Source organism: Choloepus didactylus, chromosome 9 (assembly GCF_015220235.1).
Source record: "Choloepus didactylus isolate mChoDid1 chromosome 9, mChoDid1.pri, whole genome shotgun sequence".
NCBI classification, from domain to species: domain Eukaryota; kingdom Metazoa; phylum Chordata; class Mammalia; order Pilosa; family Megalonychidae; genus Choloepus; species Choloepus didactylus.
Window position 1 is genome coordinate 134,121,431 of NC_051315.1, and position 23,892 is coordinate 134,145,322.

The window sequence follows — 23,892 nt, forward strand, 5'->3', positions numbered from 1 at the left end:
TTGGCTTTTAACAATGGGGATTTATCAGGTTACAAATTTATAGCTCTAAGGCCATGAAAATGTCCCAATTAAGGCATCAACAGGACGATGGCTTCCCTGAAGACTGTTTACCAGGGAGCTTGGGCTCCTCTGTGAGACAGCAAAGCACACGGCGACGTCTACTCATCCTTCTCTCGCGGGTTTCGTTGCTTCACCTTCTGGATTCTCTGTCTCTGGTTTTTCTGTAAACTTCTTTGGGTGTTTTTCTCTTTTTGCTTCTGTCTCTCTTTTGTCCTCTTATAAAGGAATCCAGCAAGGGGATCAAGACCCACCTTGAACGGGTGGGTCACATCTCAAATGAAATAACCTAATAAAAAGGCCCCACCCACAGACAGATGAAAAGAACAGGGCCTTTCCTGGGCTACAGAAGAGCCTCAACCTACTCCCCCGTGTCTCCATGTACCTACCATCAGCAGCATCAACCACTCATGCCGCACCTGTGTGCCCACCTGTCACCCCGGCCGTCCTTCCTTCCATCCACCCTCCTCTCATCTGCCAGCCGGGCAGCCGGCAGCCTCCTGTGCCCTGGGTCTACTGTCCTGCAGTTTCCGTCTGTCGGAGCCAGGAGCTACCAGACCCCTGTGCACCCCACACCCACCAACGTGCCGCTCCCGCCTGTCCCCAGGCTCTCCCAAGAAGGGCATCTGCAGGGCTCGTGTGCTCCTGTCAGTAATCTCTGCAGTCCTGTTTCCAAAAGAGTCATTTGCACAGAGAAGGGGATGACCATGCAGGCCTCGGCCAGAGGAGGGGTTCTGGGCACAGGAATGTCACGATGGTCGGCACATCCCTCTGAAAGCCTGGGGTAACTGTGTCTGTTCTTGTCGGCTCCACACGGGGATGCGGGTCTGCCGTGGGGCCAGGGGCTTGGCGCACCACTGGTACCAGGCCCCACCCTTGGCGGCCTTGCAGGTGGATGCCGCGTCCAGGCAGGCGAAGCAGAACTCCACGTGGCAGCGGGCGCACAGCACGTACTTGCACTTGTCCTTGTGCTCGATGAGCAGCCCGCAGGTGGGGCAGGCCCGGGTGGACGGGCAGCCTCGGATCTCGCTGCCAGGGAGGTCCTTGGTGACGCAGGTGGCCAGGACCTGCAGGTTGGGGTCCGTGCAGCCCTGGTTGGCGCAGTGGTCAGAGGGCGTGCCCGACCCCTTCCAGGCCCGCAGGCACTGCCAGCAGAACTCGTAGGTCTTCCCCTGCGAGGCGGAGCAGATCGTGCACAGCACCCGGAGGTGGCTCAGGTCCTTGCGCTCCACCAGGCTCTTGCAGCGCGGGCACTGTGGGGAGGGCCGGCTCTCAGGGCAGGCAGGGGCCCCGGGCTCAGGGGGCAGGTGCAGGCTCGGGGCCGGAGGGGGCTTGTGGCCTTCTCCAGGGCTGGGGTCGGGCCCTGAGGCCCCTCCCCGGGCAGACCCTTACCCACCTCCTTAAAGTCACAGTAGAGTCTCGCCGCAGTCAGGGCCAGTTTCCGCTCAAACTCTCCCTGCTCTGCGTCGTCCAGCAGGGCACAGCGGCGCACCTCCGGGTAGGACCACTCGGCCTCACACTTGCCCCCGTTGACATCGGCAGGGCAGTGGAGCTTGAAGCGGCCCTGGAAAGGACGGCAGGACACAGGGCACGTCTGGGGGTCTCTGTCCTGTCCAGGGGCCGGGCGTGGTCACAGCCCCTCCCCTGACTGGTCCCCCTGGCCCCGCAGCCCACCCCCACCCGCCCCACCTGCCCCACCTGCCCGCCCCGCCCTCCTACCTGGTCGATGAGGCTGCGGCACCAGGCCGTCAGACTGCCGGGGTCCACGCCGTGCCCGCAGCTCATCTGCACCCTCTGGGTTCCGTCATACTCGTCCCCTGTGGGTCAAGGGCCTGGTCAGGTGTGGGGGCTGGGACCTGGTGCCCACGGGCGGCTGCACTGGGTCTCTGGGCTCAATGTCAGACACGGGGTCCCTGGGGGCTTCCGTGGGGCACAGAGCCACACCCGCCTGTGTCTCCCACTCCCCCTTGAGCCTAAAACAGGGCCCAAGAAGCATGGGGAGGGGCCTCCAGGCCGGGCCGTCACCCCAGGACAGGGGACGGAGCTGCCCTTCGCCCACCTGGTGACGGCCAGGACCTCTCAGCAGCCCGTCCTCCCACCCCAGGGACTCGTTTCCCTGTCTGTGAACCGCAGGGGGCTCGGGCCTCCTCAGGTGCCGAGTTCCAGGTTCCAGAAAGGCCCCAGCGCTCTGCCCTCCCTCCAGGGCCCAGGCCTCACCTGTGATCTCGTCTCTGCTGTTCACGAACCTGAGCGGCGGCTCGGAGTCCTCTGTCTTAGAGAGGCTCATGGTGGGGCCACCTGTCCCCTGGCCTCAGCCCTCCTTCCTGCAGGGCCCAGGGCTGGGGAGCTGAGGGCGGCAGGCAGGGGGCTTCCACCCCCCCCGAGGGCCCCGCCCCCACTTCCTGCCCGGGTCAGCTTTGCAGAGAGCAGGGAGGGGCTGAGTGGGGGTGGGGACCCCGCTCCCCAGGGCACCCTCCCTTTGTGCTCCCTCCCCCTGGGGTCCTGTCCCTGCAGCTTGTCCTGACCCTCCACCCTCTGCCCAGGGGCCCACCGAGGCTGAGTGGGCACGAAGCGGAGCGGGGGTCCTGCAGCCCGGGCCGGCTCCGAAGGGGGTCCCCCTGCAGCGTCCTCGCACCCGGGCGCCCTTCTCGCTGCTGGGGACCCTAGCAAGGCCCCACTCCCTGAGGTTCCGTGTCCCCTCCTGCAGAATGGTCCGGGGCGGGGTGACCACTAACCCAGCTAGTGGAGGCAGATGTTCAGGACGCCCGGCTGGGGCCCCAGCGCCTCCCGGGGTGCTCTGCGGCTGGGAAGGGGGCGCCCCCCCAGGCAGCACCACCCCCACCCAGGACCTGGGGTGCGCAGAGGCCAGTCAGCACCAGGCTTCTCGCAGGGTCTCCTCTGCCGGGGGTGGTTTTGGGTGCTGGGGGCAGGCCTGGGCACCTCCCTCAGGCTTCCCCGGGAGACTGTCTATCTGTGGCTGTTTGTCTATCTGCAGCGAGAAGGGCACCGGTGGGCGGGGCAGGGGCCCTTGGCGCAAGAGAGCGAAATTTTTTTTTCTTTTTGGCTCTTTTAATATAAAAACTGAAACAAAATTTGGTTATACCTCGAGAGTTGTTTTGAATGAATTCTTGGCTTGGGGAGACCCCAGTGGCCTCGAGGAGGAGAGGAATCCGCTGAACAGAGCAGGGCGTATGGGGTGGAATCCGGTAAGGCCACCCCATCGCCTAAAGCGGTCCTTAAAGGAGAGAGTCGCCCCCCTGCTTGGGTGACTGAAACTGTTTCCCGGGGAAGCGGAGCGATTGCAAGGGATGGGAACTTATTTAGGTTTTGGTTGGGGGCCAAGGGGCTCCGCCCGCAGGCGTTTCCCGTCGCGCCCTCTGGATTTTGTTTATCAGCCTCCTCCCCGGCCTCCCCCACCGGGTCCTGCACACGGCCCGGGGCCGGCAGTTCTCGGAAACGGTCCCCAGAAGAGAAGCAAAACCGAAACTGCTCCCGCCGCGCGCCCCGCTCCCTCCCCCGGCGCACACCGTGGACTTGTCCCCTGCGCTGGGCACGCCGCCCGGGCCCCCACCCCAGCCCGTGGGAGTGGCCCAGGCGCTGGCCCGAGGCTCGGAAGGCGCCGGGTGCCTGCGGAGCCACCCAGAGCGGGGCGAGCAGGAGGGCAGGCGGTGCGCTCACCCGGGCCCCCGCGCTGCCTCCGCGTGCCCTTGGAAAGTCATTCACGCCCTCTGGGCCTCAGTTTCCCACCCGTCTGCTGGGGAGGCCGCCCAGACTTCCCCTTCCCTGGACGCCGCTCCCCGGGGCCAGCGGGATGAGTTGGTTGGTCAGGAGCTGCGTGCCGGGCCCCGGTGCGCGCTCCCAGGAGCCACCAGCCCCCCCCGGGGCGCCAGCACCCCCGCCCCGACGTGGGGACCCCGGTCGGCCCCAAGGCCACAGCGGGGCGCCCCCTGGGGGTGAGGAGGGGGAGCGGCGGGGGGCGGGGCTTAGGAAGGGGCCCGCCGTCCCCCGCCGGCTCCCCGCTCGCGGCGCCGCGATGAGAGGTCACCTCCGCCGCCTCGCACAGCGCTGCCTCCCCGACGCCGGGCGCCCGCGCAAAGGCTGGAGGTCCCGGGAACCTCTCATCCAGAAGGGTGAGGCCGCGGGCCGCGTTGTTTTCTGTGTTAGGGACTTTCTGTTCTGTCCTCATTTCTAAGCGTTTCCTTTGCTCTGGCCCTCCCTGCCTTTTCTTCCTGCCTTTTCTCCCTGCCGGGTGTGTCTTTGTTTCGACGTGCGGGAAAGTTGGGTGCGGGCCGGAGGACAGCCTGCCAGGCCCTCTCCTGCCCTTCTGTCCTGGTGCTCGCCTGCGATGCCTGTCTGAAGGCAAAGATGAACTGGCTGTGCTGAGGTGGCCCTTCAGAGAGGGGCCAGGGGACCCTGCACCTTGGGGGAGAGAGCTGACTCCCTGTGCACCCCCCAGCGTGTCTCCCCGGCCATCTCAGGCCTGTCCTGGGGCATTGGGCAGTGGCTGGGAGGCGACTGCTCCTGCTGGCCTGAGCTCCTGCCTCCTGGGCCCTGGCTTCCCCTTGGATCTTTGGGTGCCCTGGCTCAGAGGAGGCCACCCTTGTTTCTGTGCTCCACTCCAGTCAGGAGGCCCTTCCCAGCAGCGGGTCCTGGTTCTTTGGTGCCTGCAGAGAAATCCTGTAAGTCAAAAATGTCAGGCATTGGGAACTATGCGAGGACTTGTTTGGATAGGATCACATCTCTGATCCTCACAGACAGCACCTCTGCAGGACTGGGGGGAGGAGGCAAGTCCACACCCCCTGCCTGGCCCCGGGGGATGGTGTCCGGCCCATGTGGGCCGGGGGCTCAGAGCTCCTCTGAGATGTCCCTGTCCTCAGGGTGGGATGGTGCCCCTCCACCCAGCGGGAGTGGGGCTGTCTGGAGGAGGCAGAACTTTTGGCTTTAGTAGAGCCCCTCCCAGTGCTGGCCAGGGTATGGGTGGCACGTGTGGGTACAGAGGCTTTTGTCACGGCAGGCCGGATGGACGTGGAGGCTGTGGACACCGAGGTTCTTGCAGGTGAAGCTGCTGGATCCCTGGGCCGGGGGCAGGGTGGTGGGCTCCCTCTGGGATGGTGTCAGCCCCCTAACGTCCTGCAGGGGGCTACCTCAGACACCCCAGGAGGCTGGGGTGCTGGCACAGTGGTACAGGAGGGTGGAAGGCCCAGGCCCAGTGCAAAAAGAGAGGGGAGGACTGGGGGCTCTCCCTGTGCCTGCGGGCTGGTCCACTCTCTCAGAAGGCTCTGCTTGTTGCCCCCCAGGCGGAGACCAAGGGAGCCCCACCTTTGTGGGCCTCATCAACCAAGGGCTGACCTGCTACCTCAATGCCCTGCTGCAGTGTCTCTTCCTGACCCCCGAGTTCCTGGATAGGTGAGCATGGGGCTGATCCTGGGAAGGGGGCCGGGTGGGCGGCCTGGCTGCCGGGGGAGCAGACACCAGGCTGTTCTCTGACCGCAGGATCCAGTCGTTGCCCAAGTCCTCCAGGCTGGAGCAGACGCTGAAGCAGATCTTCAGCGACCTTCAGAAGCAACGCGGCCCCGTGCCCACGCGGGACCTCCCCTCCTGCCTGAGGCTGGGCTGTGAGTGCACCTGGGGCCCGAGTACAGGCTGTCCAGGGGGAATTGGGGAAGGGCTGCAGGGGTGCTCCTGGCCCAGGACAGGGTCTGTGGCAGGGGGACTTCGAGACCAGGAGGTCACAGGCTCGGCCCGCCGTGGGGTCTGCACTGGACCCCAAGGCCGCAGCTCTGGGGCAGGGGCTGGGGGTGTCCAGAGGACAGTCAGGGGCAGGGAGGACGTGCCCCGGGAAGGTGAGGCTGGCCAGTGGGGTCGGGCCATGGGGAGACATGGAGAGGGGGTGGGGTGGCCACACAGGGGTCACGGTGCAGGTGGGGAAGCTGCTCCACCACAGGGGGCCCCAGCTCTGGAATGGGGGGAAGTAGGACCCAGGGGCCTGGGGTGGGCTGAGGGGTGCCCCAGGGCTGAGTTGGCTCTGCCTGTGCCCTGCAGTTGGCCAGCAGGACGTGGGCAAGGCGTTTCTGCTCCTGCTCCAAAGCCTGGGCCGGAAGGAGCTGCAGGAGGTAGGTGGGGGGTGGTGTGGGGGGGTCACGTGGGAGGTGGGGGCTGGGAGAGCCGCCAGGGTGCTGCGGGGCTCCAGGTCGCCGCCTTCAAGGGTGGAGCAATGTGCAGGAGGGACTGGGGTCCTTCTCTGAGAAGCCCCTGGGGACCCCGGGTGCCCGGAGCCCTGACCTGTCAGCGTGTCTGGCTGTGCCGGGGCCCGGCACTGCCCAAGCACTTGACCCTTGCCCGCTGCACCCCAGCTCCAGCAGGCAGAGGCCTTCATCATTCTTTGTTCCAACAGCCACAGTGAGGCCAAGCCCAAGGCTGTGGAGCTAGAGGTCGGCCCTGGGGAGGCTGGCAGGGTGGGGGTCCCAGGGTGGGGGTGTTTATCGCCCATGGACGGCACCACCTCATCTGATGGGCAGTCCCTGCAGCTCGCCCTGAGGAAGCCTCCGGATTCCACCCCCTCAGGGGCTCAGCCAGACCACCCCATGGGGTCCCTGGGAGTCTCCAGAGCCCCACACTAGGATAGGGTGGGGTCAGAGGTCAACTCAGTTCCCTAATGGGGCAGAAGTCCAGGGCCTTGGTGGGGCACTGCCCATGTGGCCAAAGCCCAGAGGCTTTGCCCTTCCTCCTGGAGCACAGGAAGTGCACCCTGCTAGCAAGACCCCAGGATGCTCATGGGTGGCTGGGCAGCGTTTCCACCAGGCAGAGGGGCCAGGGGACACGGAGGACGGTCCTGCACAGCCTGCCTCCCTGGGAGTGGGGCCAGAGCTCCTGGGGGGATATGGGGGGCCAAGCCCGCCGTCAGGTGTGACCTGGCCTTTCCGTGCAGGTGTTTCAGAGTGAAGTGGAGAAGGTCATCAGGTGCTCAGTGTGTCACAGCGAAGACCACATCCCTTCTGGGGGTGGGACGCTGCTCCTCCCCCTGGCCTCCCACGCCCAGCTCTGTGGTGTCCAGGAGGAGCAGGGGCCCCAAGAGCCGAGCCAGGACCCCACTGGACTGTACCAGGTACCCAGCCCTTCCCAGTGGCCTGCAGGAGGTGGCCAGGGGGTGCCCATGTGCCGAAAGGGTGGGCCAGAGAGTGCACCATCCTTCCTTTCCTTCTTCCCACTCACCGCCCGGCCGAGGCCCCCCCACCCCATATGTGCCACCTGCTGTGCTGGGCACAGATGCCAGAATCCTGCCCCCGGGCACTTGGGACAGGTGGGGGACGCTCACCCAGGTCATCTGGTCACGGCCAGCCCTGGGCTGGGGTACGTGGGGCGCAAAGCACGTGTCCTCAGGTGCCCACCCGCCAGGGTGAGGGGAGGTGGGGTGAGGGGTGGGGGCTTGCGGTCCGACGGGGCTTTCCCCGGCAGCAGAACACGGGAGCAAAGGGGACAGTGGCACCATTTGGGGAGACGCTGTGCACGTCAGTGGAGCACTGGGGAGAGCTGGGGCAGGTGGGGGCCGGCGGGGCCACGAACCCGATGTCCACCCCGAGCGCTGGCAGGAACCACAGGTCTGAGCTGCCTTTAGAATCCCCATCTTAGCCCCTCAAAGAAGGGGGGCCCTTCATAGGAGCAGCAGATTCCAGGCCAGGGGCAGGGAAGGGTCAAGGGTCCTGGATCCTCTTGTGCCCGAAAGCAAGGATGTGGCCGTGTGTAAGGGCAGTGGGGCCTCTGGAAATGGACACCACGTGGGGGCATTGGAGCATCAGAGAGAGTGGAGAATGGGGAGGGTATGGGAAGGATTCCCGTGAGGAGTTAAGACCATCGTGAGCCTATGGTGGTGCCGGGCTGGGGGTGTGGGGCCGCGGGCTCCTCTCAGAGAGCGTCACCGGGTCAGCAGGGGAGCCCTGGAGGGGAGTTCAGTCGCCCCACTGGAGTTCCTGCTGCGACATCCACCCAGCAGTGGGGCCGGACCCACGGGGACAAGGCTTTGGGGAGTGGCATTGGACGTGTCTTCAGAGCAGCACCCCGATTTCTTACTGATCACCGAGGGTACACGTAATGCACATGCAGACACCTGCTGGAGAGGAGGGGGGAGTAAGATGTAGCGTGTCCGGGTGGGGGCTGCCGGGGGCTCAGTGCACCCTCTTTCACTTACCCTCTTTCAGCTGTTCTGCAGATTTGAAAATTGTGAAATAAAAAGCTGGAGGGGTGGTCTCACTGGCCTCTGTCGGGCCACTGGACGGAGGTGGGTGGAGCCCCAGCCTTGGCCCCGAGACAGTCTGGATGGGCAGCTGCGGTGGGCATGGGGGCAATGCCTGGACGGAAGGCTCGTTCCCCAGGAGTTCCTTCCTTAGCTCTCGCTCGATCCGTCCCACGGCAGGGGGCTGAGGGCCAGGGCACGGCTCCCCTAGACACCCCAGCCTCCCTCCTTGTTCTTCTACAGGACACAGGTGCTCTGAGCTTCCCCCAAATCCAGAACTTTGACGACGAAGACAACCTGTTCTTCTGCGAGCACTGCAATTGCAAGACTCCAGCCTCCGAGGTGGGGGCTGGAAGGCCTGGCCTGCTTCTCCGCTGCCCTGGGGGGGCCCTGATGCTGGGAGGATGAGCATGGGGGTAGGGGTGGCTGGAAGGGGTGGTTGGGGTCAGCCCTTGAGCAGCTTCCCACCATGACCACCCCTCAGTTGCATTGTGGGGAGGTGGGTGGGTGTCGGCAGGGGCAGTGAAGGAATTGGGAGCGTTTAACCAGGAAATGGAGAAATTTTGTCCCTCAGGCTCAGAAGAGCTTCCAGGGAGCAGAGTCAGGCAGATGCTGGAGCCACTGGTTCCCCAGTACCCCGACAGGCCCAGGCATCCCGGGGCTTCTTCAATGCTGGGGGGTGGGGGGTGGAGGGTGGGGTAAGCTGGGTGAGCAGGAGGGGGAAAGGAGTAAAAGCCCCATCAAACATCTCTCAGGGTCACATGTTGTAGTCGGGGTGCTTCAGGAGCCCCGTAGTGGGGTACCTGTATGGGCCGAGGCTGTAGCACTTTAGTGAGGGGTCCCGTAGAACACAGTCATACCTCGGATGTTGTATCAGTTAGCCACGGCTACAATAATGCCACGTGACAAACAGGCACAGAATTGCAGTGGCGCTCGGCGTCAGGGTGGCTGGACCCAGTCATTCTAAGAAGGGCAAAGCCCCTTCGACTCACTCTAGTGCTTGCTGTGTGGCCTTGGGCAAATGAGCTGGACTCTCGGTGCCTCAGTTCTCTCATCCCTAACATGAAGAACAAAATAGTCCCCGCCTTCCCTCTTCTCTGCAATGTGGGCAGGGGGATCTCTATGCCTGAGGCTGCCCTCTGTCCTGGCCAGCTGGGCAGCCGGCATGGTCCCTCCTGACCGGGGCCACCTCACTCCGACCCCATCGTGTCCTACTCACTGTCTTTTGGTGGCATCCTTGCCTGGCCGCCCGGGCCTTCTCCCTGCCCTTTGGCACCCCCACCTCCACGAGCCCCCCTTCTCCGCTGGGCAGAGGGCCCTTCCTCTTCCGCTGCTTCCTGCCTGGCTGAGGTCAGTTCCCGGGGCTCCTGTCCTCGGAGGGGTGGCATTTTCTCTGTGCGCAGGGACGCTCCGAGTGGGCCCCCTGGGGACACCGAGTGGGTCACATGCCAATGCTGAGCTTCTCCCGTGCTCACTGGGTCTTCATGGTGCGCCCCACCCACTGCCCACTGACCAAACAGGAGCACAAATGCTGGGAAGGGAGAGTGCCAGTTAGCACATAAAATAACTGTGTGCCCCAAACAAGCAACTACCAAAAAACCCTGCTATTTTGACCAAAAAATGCATCAAAATTAATATAAGTGCCCGCTGTTGTTACCTGGCACGTTGATACACAAAATGGACCATTTTCCTTTATTCTAACCAGCCGGAAATAAGTAGTGGAAGAAACCCTCCTTCCCAACCACCCTAAAAAATTCTCAAACACCTCGGAATCAACATACCAGGGAATGGGCAAGACTTCTGTAAAGACAACTTGACTCGAGTCAGTAAGATGAGATCCGTGGAGGTTTCTGTAATTCTGAAGAGGGTGGTATTATACAGGAAACAGTTTCCCAAAATTATTATAAAGGAATACAATTCCACTAAAAAATCCCAGTGAAACTTCTTTAGGAACTTTAGGTTCAAATGCTCATTTGAAAAAATAAAGAATGATAATAATAAAGAATATTTTTATGAGAGGACAGAAGAGAAGCAGCCAGCCTTCGTCTTATTAGAGCAGTAATGTGATCACTGCAGGTGTGTGTGTGAGTGTGTAAGTGTACACGGCTTTAAGCAGTGGCCTGCAGGGTTAGGAGACAAGTAATTAGCAGAACAGAAAATTCTCAAAGTAGATCTTTGAATAAGGTAAAAGATGTCCGTTTAGAATCAATATTTCAGCTAAACAATTGGTTGGAGAATGTTTCCTCTTTATTCTATTCCCAGAGGTAATTTGTGTAAGATTGGACTTATTTTTAGTCTTGTTAGAACTTGCCAGAAAAGCCTTCTGAGTCTCAAGTATTTTTTATTTCTTCCTGGGATGGTTTTAATAACAGTTAATGCATTCAGTTTCCTTAATACAAATATATATCTATGCATAGCTGTATGTGTATGTGTGTGTAGACAGATATATATATAGTTCTTCATATCTTCTATTTCTTTGTGTGATAGTTCAGTAAGTTGTATTTTCCCAGGATTTTGTTTATTTCAATTAGATTTTCCAAAGTTCTAGAGTAAAATTGTGTGTAATAGCCTCTTAAATACTTTCTTTTAACGATATAGGATTTGCCATGATGTCTTTTAACTAATTCATTCAATTATTTATTTTACATTCCTGATCTTGTTCCTTCTCTTTTTTTTCTTGATAAGTCTCATTAAGGGTATATCAATTTTCTAAGTCCTTTCAAAAAACTGACTTTGGCTTTGTTGATTTTTTGTAGGTTTGTTTTCTATTTCACTAATTTCTCCTCTTTATTAGTTCCTTAGTTTCACTAATTTCTCCTCTTTATTTAGTTATGCTTTTGTCTCAAGGCCATCTCATTCTGACATTTATGTAGCTACTGTGGCCTTCTTTGGGTCGTGTTTGCATAGTGTATCTCTTTCAATCCTTTTACTTTCAACCTGTTTGAATTCCAGTGTCTTGTGTAGTTCTCTTCTAAACAGCATATAGTTGTCTTTTTTATTCCCTCTGAAAATGTCTGTCATTTAATGAGTGCAGTTATTTCATTTACATTAAATGTAATTACTTATACCTGGATTTTAATCTGTCACCTCACTAGGTGTTTTCTGTTCGTCCTGCTGACTTCACATTCTTTTCTCTCTCCTTTCCTGGTTTCTTTTGTGTTGAGAGTTTTGTTCTTCCCTTCAAACTCTTTGGAGTTAACCTCCACGTGTGTGCCGCGCTGTCTTGATTTCTTGGTCTGAGGTTTGTTGGTTCTTCTCCAGCAGCTGGAGGACTGTGTGTTCACCTCCCTCTCAATTCCTATGCCGCTGCTACTGTGTATTTTGATTCTGTATTTATCGTAAATGTTACAAGAGGTGTTATCTTGTTTCTATAGCCAGTACTTGTTTTCAGTTACCTGCTCCTGTCTTGTTTTGGCTGCTGGCTCTTCCTGCTTTGCTCCATAGGGTGCTGGAAAGGCACCCCGCAGACCCTCCTTTGGTGCTAACCGGGCTTCACAAAACCTGTTAACTCTTGATCCTTTGGGCAAGTGTGTTTCTGTATTGCCAGCTTTTGCCTTCAGCTGGAGGGTTGGTCCAAACAGGCAGCCCCCGCAGGCAGGAATCCATCCCTTGGCGTCCTCCGAGTGTCCGTCTCCAGCCAGCTCCCCGTGTGTGCCCAGCAGACCTGGGGACTGCAGAGGGTGTGGGGGGCTGCTCCACCCCCAGTCCTGTCTCCCCACAGCCCGCCGGGGCCAGGCCGGGTGGCAGCTCTCCCGGGCCGTGCGTGGGGCTCCGGGCTTGGCGAGTGCCCTCTCCGAGCAGCGCAGGGCCGGTGCAGACCGGAGTTGGCCCAGGGGAGGCCGGGGGCTGGGGCAGGTGGTTCCCGAGGATTTTCTGGAGCTCAGGATGTCCTCACGTGGGGCTCCCCGGCTCATCCCCGCCTCGCCCGCTCTAGGAGAAGCGCTTCCTGCGCCTCCCCGAGATCCTGGTTCTGCAAGTCAGGGAGCTGACGTTTGAAGACGGAAGGTTTCACAAAACTCAGGAGTCCTTCCGTGTCTCCGAAGTGCTGACCCTGCAAATCGGTCCCAAGGAGCCGGAGCCATCTCACTCCGCAGATCCTCGTGGGGCCCTGCCCAGCCCAGCCCCGGTGAGCACCTGGCTCCTTTTCCCGGCAGCTTGCCCTGTCACCCTCCCTTTCCTTCAGTAAACACCTGCTGAGCCTGGGCAGAGCCAGTGCTGACCATGGAGGGATGGTGAGGAAGGGGGTGCACGTGGGGCAGGCAAAGACCCCACAGGAAGACAGGGTGCCCTTGAGGTGGGTGCAGACCCCACAGGACAGAGAGGAGAGGTGCATGGAGTGGGCACAGTCCTGGCTCCAGGAGACCCCAGCACAAAAGTGGAATTAGGAAGATGTGACCGCTGTGCCTGGTGGGTGGGTCAGGAGGTGGCCCGTGGCTGGGCCTTGAAGACAGGCTCTGCGGGGGTCCCGTCTCCTCAGCCCCTGGGACCTGAGTCCCAGCTCCAGCCCCAGACAGAGGGCCCTGAGCTGGGCTTTGTGCACCGAGTGGCTGGTCTCTGCTGGGAACTGCTCCGTTCTTGGGGGGCTGCCTCCCGATCTGGCCCTGGGCCAGGGACCCGCCCCCCCAGCTGGGATATCAGGGCCCCGATGGGAGCCCCATGGGTGTGTGGATTCCCCGTGCCCACCGTCGAGATGCTGGGGAGGGCCAGGACGGGCAGCACACCCCCTCTGGACACCCAGCCCCGGCCAGCTGGGCTACGTCTGACATCCTGGAGCGTGGCCGGGCGCACACAAGCCCCCACGCCCTCTGCACCCCACTTCCCGCAGGAGCAGAAGCGCTACCATCTCTATGCCATGTGCAACCACTCGGGGGACTGCAGCGGTGGCCACTACACGGCCCTCGTCCGGCCCCGCGGCCAGGAGCACTGGTACCACTTCAACGACCAGCAGGTGCAGCGCGTGAGTGCCCCCCTCGCGGCCTGGGGTCCTGCTGGTTCTGGAAGGCTCCGTCATCCCGCCCGCTGAGCCTAACTGAGGGGAGGGTGACGCCGAGGCTTCATGCAGCTTTTGCTGCTGTGCAGAGTTGTGGAGACCTGTTTCTTCAAGAGTTATTTCTTCAGCAAAAAAAGTACTATTTCTTAAATTCTGAAAATGCTGCATTTCTCTGTTTAAAAAAAAATATTAAGAGAATTTAAGCAACCCTGGAAAATCAATTCTTGAGAAAAAGGAAAGAACAGGGGAGCCAGTTTGAGGGAAGGGACAGGCTGAAGCTGAGTGGCCTGGAGGACGGCAGGGCAGGATGGCTGTGGGCAGCTGGGTGACTAGACGCCAGGGCTCAGGGCCAGGGCTCAGTGCCAGGGGGACAGGGCTCAGGGCTGGCACCCAGCTGGAGGAGGCAGGTCTCTCAGCCAAGCTCGGGCGCAGCAGACGGCAGAGGTGAAGAGGGGGGGGAGCGACCCTGGCAGGCCACGCCCTCACAGCCCCCCTCTTCTCCTTAGATGGGAACTTCACCTCGGCCTGACACATGCAGGTACGGCTGCTGGGTGCTCCTCGGGGAGGTGGGGTAGAGGCTCCGATTGGAGCTCTGGCCCTCCCTGGGTGACCCCGGGGGCTCTGGTGGCTGAGGGGTGCCCACCCCCAAGGGCATCATTAGGCTGTGGGGTCAGGCTTCAACCACGGACCCCAAGGATGGGACAGGCTGTGCCCCCTGCCTCCCACCCCACCCCCACCCCCATCTGGCAGAGGAGATGGTGGAGACTTGGGGTACAGGGTGCATGGCTGGTGGGTGGGTGGCTCAGGCTCCCGCGGGGTCCCCACATGCCATGGGGGCAAGCTGGGTGTATCCCGGGGCATGCGGGGGTTCGAGCAGGACACCACTCAGGTGTGACATCCCACCCCCTCACCCGCAGGTGCGAGATCCCTTACCTGCTGATGTATCACTGTGAGGACGGTGGAGACAGGTGGGCTTGTGATCTGGGCCCCAGGTGGTGGAGGGTTTGGGGGGCAGGGAAGGAGGTGCAACCAGCACCTGGGGGGTGCACACAGGAGAGTCCCAGCTGCTGCCCCCCAGGGGACAGCAGGGAGGGGCTGAGAACTGCCGGAGCCAGGGCTTTGCCCAGGAGGCACCGCTGGGGGTCCCAGGGCAGCCTTGGTGCCAGGTGGGCTCAGCTCTGTGGGGTGCGTTAGGGTCAGTCCTGGCCTGACCCCTGCACATCCCCCCACTTGGTCCTGTCCTGGCCACACACACCCCTGGGCTGTGGTTTCAGGAATGTTCTATAGCAGGGAAGGGGTGGGGGGCCGTCAGCAGCCTGCGTTCTCTCTGACACTCGCGTACACTGAAGTCACCTGGTGTTACCACGCACACTCTGCATAAGGGGCACCCCACGTGAGAAGTGGGGGGCCTGAGCCCGTGGGATAGCTGTGGGAGGGGCAGGAGGAGGTGGGCCCTGCAGATGCTGAGGACGCACTGGGGACGCAGACCCCCGAAGCCCGGGGAGCCCGGGACCCTCCCCCTGGGAGATTCCTCTGGGGGCAGCAAGGGAGGCCGCGGGGGGCCTGTCGGGCTCCAGCTGTGGCCTCAGGAAGCCTCTGGGGTCAGGCAGGGGAGGGTGGGAGGGCGGCCGCCCTCAGCCTGGGCTCGGTCCCCTCGCGGTGCAGGCGGGAGCCCCGGCCTGGTGGCGAAGTGGGGACGACGACCAGGGATGCGGCCGCCCCAGAGGAGAAGGCGTCTCCTCCGGAAGTGTGGAGGGAGACCCCCGAGGCGGACTCTGTCCTCCACCCCCAGGGAGGGCACACCGGCCCTATCCAGAAGGAGAGGTGAGTGCCTGGGGGCCTTGTCCTGCAGAGAGCGGGGAGCCCCTGCCCGGAGGGGGTGCCCGCACTGCAGAGCCAGGGTTCGCCCCACCATCAGATGTGTGCACGCGGCGTTTACGCCCACCACCTGCCCGCGACCGGGGGGACTGAGACACACGTGACCCTGGAGGGGGCCAAGGGCAGGGGTACGGGGAGAACGGCTTGGGCGCTCACATACATTTATTTAAGACAAGCATGAATTACCAAACAAAGACGGAGAATAGGGATAGATCTTTTCTGGCCAGAAAGCAGAATAAACGACCTGTGGCGCTGTCTGCTATGATCCACCGGGAGATGTGGGAGAACGTGTAAGACATGTCCTTTGGATGCGTCACTGAGCTGGCACGAGAAGAGGGGCACCCCCAACGGCTGAAACTGGGGAAGTGTGTAAAGCAGAACTGAGGCCCCAGAGAGCCGCCTGCTTGGCCTCAGGAGAGCCGGTGCTGATAACCAAAGCGGTGACTCTTAGGTGATCTTCTGGAAGGAGGGGGCTCAGGCCCCACACACACAGGTGATGGGATCCCCGACTCTGTGTGCAGCCTGCTCAACTCTCAGGTGAAGGGTGGGCTAGAAGTAGCCTGCCTCGGCCCCTGGGAGAGGTGCAGGAACTTGTAACTTGATCAGATCCATTGCTGGGAGAAAATTTTGTTTTAGATTCCCGGCTGCTCAAACAAATGCCTTGCAAGGGGTTGGCTGCAGCCGTGGGAATTTCCTGGCTCCTGGCTTTGAGGCTGGGAGAAGTCCAGAGTCAGGGTGATGCTTTCTCCCTGAAGGCTGTGGTGCTCTGGGGCTGGCTGCCGGCCATCCTTGATCCTTCCTTGGCTTTTCTGTCCCTCAGCAAGGCACATGGTGGTGTCTTCTCCAGGTTCTGGGGACTCCTGGTTTCTGGCTTCTCTCTGTGGCTTCTCTGTTAGGTCACATCAATAGGATTAAGACCCACACTGATGCAGTTGGGTCACCCTCCTCAAAGGGTCGTATTCACAGGTGTCCACACCACAGGAGTGGGTCAAGATTAAGGACATGTTTTTCTGGGGTACGTAGCTCCAAGCCACCACAAGCTTCCATTGAGAAATTGTACCCATGGGCTTGCTTTCATGGGGGTCTGAGCTTAAAGTGTGTGTAGGGTCCAGGAGCTTCCCACTGCAAAACTGAAGAAAGGGGGTCCCCCGGGGACACGGGGTGAGGCTCTGACGCAGGGCACACACACTCTGTGCAGACACGGTCGTTGAAAGGAGCTTGCAAACTCCCCGAGGAAATGATCCGCCACGAACAAGTGGGCAAAACAGCAAGATGCTGTCCCCCAGGAACTTCAGATAATTCTCAAACAAAGAAGTGTTTTAACGTTTTTAAGAGGCATGGAAGTTGAAATTGAGAATAGGGGGAGAAAAGAAATTTTTATAAACACTTCATTTGGGAGGATAAAAAGACCTGTAGAAATGAAAACTTAGTCATTAACATTTAACGGGTCAAGCAGCATTTAGCTGAACAGGGATTCTGCGAACTCCTCTTGAGGCCCTAAGGAAGTGTGTTTGCCCGATCAGTGCCCGCGCGCCATGTCCCTGGGGTTCCGTCCCCCTCTCCGGGACAGACACCCCATCCTCTGCGGCAGCAGCTACGGGGCACCCTGTGGTCGAGTTTGCAGCACGAGTTTCGCCCCCCACGAGCCGTCAGCTCTGAGGGGATCCGCCTGGAGCGCCCAGTGGGGCTACTCCTGGGCGTTACCCTGGGGTGCAGTGTGGCTTTTCATTTACTAACTTGGGAGGGGGCTGGGGCCGGGCAGTGTCAGGGGCTGCGGCTTGGCCCTGCCTGCTGCAGGGACTCCCACCCCGGAGCCCCAGGAACCACCTGCTCCGGATGCCCGTTCCACCGATGCCTGCCAGAGCTGGAGGAGAGGCCACCTGAGCCCGTGCCCTGCGGGGCCCTCTGTACAATGGACACGTGTCTTAGTGCCCTGGGTCTGCGGAACAAAGTACCACAAACTCAGCAACGTAAAACAGTAAAAACGTGTTCCCCTCAGTTCCGGAGGCCAGAGGTTTGAAATGAAGGTGACGTAGGGCAGCCGCCTCCAGGGCTCCAGGGGAGATTTCCTCTTGCCCTTCCAGCTTCTGGCAGTGGCCGTACAACTTTGGCTGCCCCTAGTTTGTGGCAGAGTGTGGACGTCCAAGACCCTGGGTGCCCTCCTCCAAGGCAGCCCAGGGGGGGCCTAGAGACCCACAGAGCTGCCCCCCAGGCGCCCCACCCTCCTCCGGGGTGCCAGGAGCCCAGCAGCCATGGACGCAGCTCTGCCCTGCCCAGCGCGGTGCCCGGGCCACCCGAGGTGGCCACGTGAGTGCCCGGGAGACCTGTGCTCCTGCGAGCAGGGCTGGTCCCCTGTGGTCATTCCGTCCTGGTCCCTGGCCTCCTCCTGTCACTCCTCCCAGCAACATGTCCCAGACCTGCCGTGCGTGGCCCCAGCGCAGGGAAACCCCCCCCCTCCGGAAGAGGCCTGTCCCCGCCCTGTGCAGCTGACAGTGTGGGAATTGATGGGTGCTCCCCGAGGCTGAGCTCGCCCCGCTCCTGGGAGACTGGGTGCCCCGGGCTGGGTGTGCGGGCTGCGTGGGGGTGGGTCCCTGGCTGCCTCAGCCTGGCCTGTCCCCTCATGCTGCAGGCAGGAGAGGACGGCAGGGGACGCAGCTGCCCAAGACCTCAGGGCGCCTGGGCCAGGGTGGGAGTCCCCGGGAGCAGACCCTTCCACCGTCTCCGGAGGATGGCCCACGGAGAGGCCCCCTCCTCACCCAAGTGGCCAGCGCAGTGGCCTTGGAGACAGCACCATGGAGCTCAGCTTCCTGTCTGAACTTGCCCAGGGGACCTCGTAAGTGACCGTGTGCCTCGGCGGAGGGTGCACTCACCGACTCCCCCAGAGGCCCAGGCCCGCTGTCCCGTCCCGGAGAGAGGAAGGGTGTGTCGGGAGAGGGCCGGGCGGGCGCTGCTGGAGCCTGGCACCCTCCCCCCATGCACAGGTGGGGGCCCACACCCGGCGGGGTGGCCCAGGGGAAGACGCCAGGGGCCGAGGGCAGCCCAGAGCCTCCAGCGCCCGACACAGGGGCTCAGGACACCCCAGAGACTCGGCCCACGGAGAGGCTGCCTTCCCACCAGCGTGACCAGGTCAGCAGCCGTGCACAGGGTGCTGAGCAGTGCCGACCCCTGGCCGGGCCGGCCCAGATGGATGCGTAAGTGAGGTTGCGGGTCTGAAGGTGGACAGGCGCGGGCGGGTTGAACCAGGGAGCCCCGGCTTTCTTGGCCTGAGGTCTTGGGGATCTTCCCGAGAAGCCGTGCCTTGAGCCAACTGTGAGAATGAGGAGCTGTGGCCAGGGGCAGGACCTGCGCTGAGGACGGGGACAGCTGCCGTGGGGCCTCGTGCTGCAGCATCAGAGCAGGCCAGAGGGTCCCGCCTGCCCCGAACCAGGGGCGCCTCTGCAGACGCTGAGTAAGCAGGAGAGCCTCACACCCCGTGCAGCTCATCCTGGGGGTCAAGGCTGGCAAAGAAGTCACAGGGCAGGGGCTGTGCCATGAGGAGCAAGCCCAGGGGCAGCGGGGTTCAGGGAGGCCCTGTGGATGAGGGCCTTGGAGCTGGGCCTGGGGAAAGGGAGGGAGGAGGAGCCGGGGGTACCCGAGGGAACGGGCTGCAGGAGGACGAGCCGGTGCAGACAGGGAGACGGGGCTGGGCCCAGGGCAGGGAGGCCCTGGGGGCCGTGGACAGGGTGTCCAGTTGACTCCGCAGGAAGTGGGGGGCGTTGGTCAAGCAGAACCTGGTGACACGCAGCCCTACAGCTGCAGCTGGACAGTGGAGGGGTGAGGGGGCAAGAGTGGAAGCAGGAGACGGAGGGAGGCTGGTGGGAGGAACTGGCAAAGGCACCGAGGGGCTAGAACTAGGGGCTTGCAGAGGAGTTGGGGAGGGGTCACCTCCACGCCGAAGCCCGTGTCAGGCAAGTGTGGGTGGTTTGCCCTAGAAGGGCTCAAAAGGGCATCACATGATGCCACAATTTCTAAGCTGGTCCAGAAGGGCTGAGCTGCCGTGTTGAGGTGGACGTGGGCTGGGCAGGGGGCAGGGGCAGGGCCTGGACGTGCCGCCCGGGAGACGTGTCACGCCTGTGGGGACAGGCTTGGGAACTGCCCTCTTCTGAGGGTCTTTTGGGCTCTAGGGCTGAGGAGGTGGCCCAGGGGGCCTGGAGAGAGGAGCATGAGCTGGAGGGCTGAGCCCCGGGCTGGCTGCCGTCAGAGAAGACGCCGTAGCCAGAACGAGCAGCCGGCAGAGGCAGCAGGGAGCCCAGAGAGGGGGCAGGGGCCCGGAGGAAGGCTCCAGAGGAGGGGTGTTGGCAGAGGGTCCTCGGGCCACACCTCTGCCCTGAGTGACTGCCATGAGCCCCCCTGGGCTGGGCGGGCTGGGGCGGGGGGCAATGTCCATGCTCATGACCTGCCCTCACGCTACAGGCAGGAAGAGGAGCCCGAAGTCGGGGATCCCGAGAAGAGGGCCGGGGACACGGCCGTCCCAAAAAAGACGGGGCCACCCACAGAGAGCCAGAGCAAGGCACTGAAGAGGGACACCACTGCCGCCTTCCCCCAGGAGGGCGCCACGGCCAGCCCCCTCCCGGACCACGGGGAAGAGGGGACGGGGGGCGGACACGGCAGCGCCCAGCCCAAGAGAAGGTGAGTGGCGTGGGGCCCTGTGCTCCTGAGGACACAGGGTCGGCACCTGTCCTCAAGGGTGGTCTGCGTCACCTGGGGGGGCCACGGGCCTGTTCATCCGGTGCCTGCACAGTGGACGTCGGCTCACGCAATGAGCCGCGATTCAGCGTGAGTCCACGAGACTTCATAATTCAGCACATTTCACGTAGGGATGCACGTACACTGCAAGCTCGCAGCGGGCGGAGAGGCTGCACCCCTGCTGCGTGCGGCTTCTGCAGCTGGAAGCGTGCGCAGGTGCCAGCCTGCACGCGCCAACAGGGTTTGCACAGGATGAGAAGAGGAAATGCAGATTACTCCTTGCTGCGGAGAAGGCAGCCCTCCGACGCCTCCCCAGGCCCACGGGAAGGCGAGAGCTCTGCACGGCGATGCAGAAAGTCCCACACACGGGGCAGTCGTGGGGCCCTCCGGGCTGGTGTGGGGAGGTGGTCGGGCAGAGCTGGAACCTGGGGTTTGAGGGCAACACTCAGACAGGAGAGCGGTGGGCCCCGCCAGCAGGGGTGGGCTCTGCGGCCCCTCTCCGCAGCAGAACCACATCCCGCGAGCGCTGCGGTCCCAGCCGCGGGGAGAGGATCCAGAGCTGCCCCTTGTGCGTCAGGAACTACTTAGAGGAGAAGAGATGGTTTTCCGGAGCAGTGTAACCCCTGGCCTGCCTTTATGTGTGTTAACCTTCCACCAAAGAGCCGGGTCAAGAGCCCCCAAAGCACAAGGTGCACACGTGTCAGTTTGCAGCCCCCCACCTCGCTGTCGACTGATAACGAGCCCGAGTCTGCACAGCAGCCAGACATCATGGTCCTACCCCCGGCAGCTGCAGGTAAAGCCTACAAATAAATGTGCTTATGTATTAAAATATATGAAAGTTGGAATTGAGAACAAAAAAAAGAACAGGTCATGCCCAAATGAGGTAATTTGAGAAGAGAAATGACTGAAATAAGAGAAGAGCAAAATATATCCATCGACAGTTACAATGTATTGGATGAGTTAAACAGCAGTTCAGGCCTGGTGGATCAGAAATTTTGTAAACTAGAAGATGGCCTTGGGGAGAGAGAATTGAACAGGCATGGAGGAAAGAGTCAAAAGGTCTGAGTGACTCCAAACAGCTTGAAATATCAAATACGAGTTCCAGAAGGACACACGAAAGCCAATGGGAGAAAGGCAAAACTTGAAGAAATAATAGCTGAGACTTCTCCAGACCTGATGGCAGGCGTGAAACCCGACAACTAACACTAAGTCTATCACCAGCCGTGCCCCACTGAGGCTGCAGAATTCCAGAAGCTAAGAGGAAGCTTCCAAAAGCAACCAGAGGGAGTAAACAGAGTTTGTACAAAGGAACAGTCAGATCGACAGCAACTTCTTAAGAGTAAAGCTAAAGCTATGTCGCGTGTTCAAATTGTTTGGAAAAAATAATCATCAGCCTCTAATTCTATTCCTGCCAAACTCTCATCGCAGTTAAGAAGCTTTCAGGCCGCAGAAGCTTACCTGGTTCACCACTAACAGAGCCAGAACACCTGCTGAGAGGTGAACTCCAGGGAGAAAAATGTTAAGCTCAGCAGGAAGGAGTGAAATGCAAGCAAGCGTGGTTAGGCTGGAAACGAGATGGCTGGAGTGTCGGCCCTGCTGGTGGGACCCCGGGCTCTGCTCACTGACACGGCCTGTGCGTGCTGGGGTGCGAAGCTCCTGGAGGTGTCAGGAGCAGGTACTGAGCACGCGATGAGCAGGGAGAAGGCTGGGCAAGGAGCCCCCGGCCGTGGGTCCGGACCCCCGGGAGTGGAGAGGAGGTGGGGGCCGGGCTTTGCCTAGACCCACGCTTGTCACATGTGCATTAACCCCTGAGCCTGTGAGAACAGGAACAAAGTGGGAAGTCTGAGGAAAAATCAAATCCTGGGGAATGATGAAGGGAAACGGACGTTGCACCTGGGCCTCCGTGCAGGGCAGCTGTGGGCTCCGTGGGGCGGGAGATGGGCAGATGGCCGATGGCCTGTGGACCACGGGAGGAGGGGGCCCGGGGCTGGAGACCCCTGGGAGGGAGGATGGATGGCTGGAAACCCAGACTGTCTGGGCCCGGGGTTGGACTGGACCCAAGGTGAGAGGGTGGGGTCCATGGCCCCGGCTCCAGGCTGTGTCTCCTCTCTGCGGGCTCAGGCAGGGGGACAGCGGGAGCCCAGAGGAGGCCGGAGAGAAAGCCGACCACCAGGGTCCAGAAGAGCCGGAGAGGAGCCCGGAGACAGAACCGGTGGCCGAGCCTCAGGACAGCCCCACAGCCCTGCCCAGCTGCCACAGCCCGCCCGAGACAGCCACGTAAGTGCCTGCTGACCCGTGCGCCCAACAGTGGGGTTGGCCCATGAGGCCATGCGCCTCCTCGTCCCTCCTCCCATCACCGTGTCCCAGACATGCTGCTCGTGCCCCCCACCGCAGGGGACCCTAACCTGAGGGAGAGGATGCTCCCTGTGGGCCAGGCTTGCAGGAGGGGTTCACTTTGCCAGCCAGGAGCAGGAAACGGGGGGCGGGGAGGTAACTGACCACAGTCCTTCAGGCAAAGGGTGCATTCAGGTGGTCTCACCCCCCCACCCAGAAGCCAGCCCAGCAGCGGGCGGTCAAGGGGGTCCACTTCCTCCCTGCCCCAGGGGCCACTGGGCACTGCTGGGTGACCTTGGGCAGGTCACTGAGCTTCTCTGGGCCCCAGATCCTCCCCGTGAAAGTCCGTAAGGGTCATGGTGGCACCTTCATTTTCACGAACTCCATAACTTAGGGCCGAGCACAGGTAGGTATTTTATAAATTACGGCAGTTATTTCCTTAATAATCATCATGACGATAACCGCCCTTTTCCTCTGCCAGCACCCCATCTCTCAGTGGAAGCAGCAGCCGCCCCCCAGAGCCAACGCCAAGCCCGGAACCTGTCCAGCAGGACCCCGAGCCTCTCCTGGCAGCCACACCCCCAGCGGCAGGCGCCACGTTCCCGGCAGCACCCTAGGGCCTCCTGGCTCCTGCCCCGCACGAGGCCCCCCCACCTCTCACCCACAGCCCCTTCCCCACGGCGCCCCTCCCCATGTCCCCACAGCCCGTCCCCCGTCCATCACTGTCGCCCTCACCTCCAGCCCATGGCCCAACCTCCCTCCAGGCCCCCACCCCACCCCAACTGGACGTTTGTCCTTCAGGGCTCCTTCTGGGACCAGGCCGGGGCCCCCTGTCGGGAGGCCCAGACCCTCACCCCAGGGGGCATCTCCTCACCAGAGCCAGAGACCCCAGGGCATCCGCCCGCCCACATCCTCTTGTCCACAGGGTCCCCGTGGTCACCCCATGGCCACAAGGGCAGGAAAGGGAACCAGGATGAGCAGGGGACAGCAGCAGCTGGGAGAGCGAGCCAGGGCTGAGAAGGCCCTGGGGACCCCACGAGAGCCCGAGGCACAGGCTCAGGGCAGAGCCCACAGGCTGGGAGGGAGGATGGTGGGACTCGGGCAGGGGCCACCGGCGCAGGGGCCCGTCCTGGGGCGGGGGCCGGGAAAGTCCCAGTGTGGACGGCTGACGTGCAGGGGCCCCACTGTCCGTGAGTGTCCCCAACCTCATGGGACCTGAGCTGGTCGCCGTCACTTCCACTCTGGCACAAGAAGATAACGTGGCATCCTCCACGCTTCATCACCCCAGCCCAAACGTGACCCCAGGAGCCACCCCTGCTGGCCTGCAACAACCCGGGGACCCCAGCCAGGCTCAGGCAGGGCCAGGAGCACAGGGGACCTACCCGGCAGCTCCGCACCTGCAGCCGCTCAGGTGGGAGATGGAAAATACCACTCCCCAGCCCCACAGGGTGGGCTGGTCAGCCCCGCACACACCTGCGAAGCCATGGCTAAATTTGGGGGAATTTTGAGGGCCAGTTACCGAGGCAACCATTATCAAAGTGAAATGTATAATCTTACAAGAAAACAAATCGCATTAACACAAAGGCTGTACTCAGCACGCGTCACCCCTTCTTTCCTGCACCCCTGCTGTCTGCCCTGGAGGTGCCAGTTCCTGCGTCTGCGTGGGGGGGGGGTGCCC

The 23,892-nt window shown here is 61.6% G+C and overlaps 2 protein-coding genes across 3 annotated transcripts; one reads left to right on the plus strand and one right to left on the minus strand.

Moving 5' to 3' along the window:
• LOC119544923 (potential E3 ubiquitin-protein ligase ariadne-2-like) lies at positions 1-3,541 on the minus strand. Of its 2 annotated transcripts, none has more exons than XM_037850490.1 (4): positions 2,275-3,541; positions 1,777-1,874; positions 1,454-1,666; positions 1-1,310 (listed from the first exon to the last, which is right to left on the minus strand). In XM_037850490.1, the coding sequence occupies exons 1-4, from the start codon at positions 2,342-2,344 to the stop codon at positions 807-809; spliced, it is 885 nt and encodes a 294-aa protein (XP_037706418.1). In that variant the 5' UTR covers positions 2,345-3,541; the 3' UTR covers positions 1-806. The 2 variants fall into 2 exon arrangements, with proteins under 2 accessions (XP_037706418.1, XP_037706419.1); XM_037850491.1 differs by having other exon boundaries at positions 1,454-1,621; positions 2,275-3,525.
• On the plus strand, positions 3,241-22,975 carry LOC119544922 (ubiquitin carboxyl-terminal hydrolase 31-like). Its single transcript, XM_037850489.1, has 18 exons — positions 3,241-4,187; positions 4,680-4,736; positions 5,072-5,113; positions 5,355-5,463; positions 5,551-5,672; positions 6,100-6,170; positions 6,986-7,162; positions 8,531-8,629; positions 12,222-12,413; positions 13,113-13,244; positions 13,784-13,815; positions 14,195-14,245; positions 14,943-15,101; positions 17,785-17,988; positions 18,137-18,346; positions 19,608-19,823; positions 22,002-22,157; positions 22,696-22,975. The coding sequence occupies exons 1-18, from the start codon at positions 3,869-3,871 to the stop codon at positions 22,829-22,831; spliced, it is 2,484 nt and encodes an 827-aa protein (XP_037706417.1). The 5' UTR covers positions 3,241-3,868; the 3' UTR covers positions 22,832-22,975.
• The last annotated feature ends 917 nt before the right edge of the window (positions 22,976-23,892 follow it).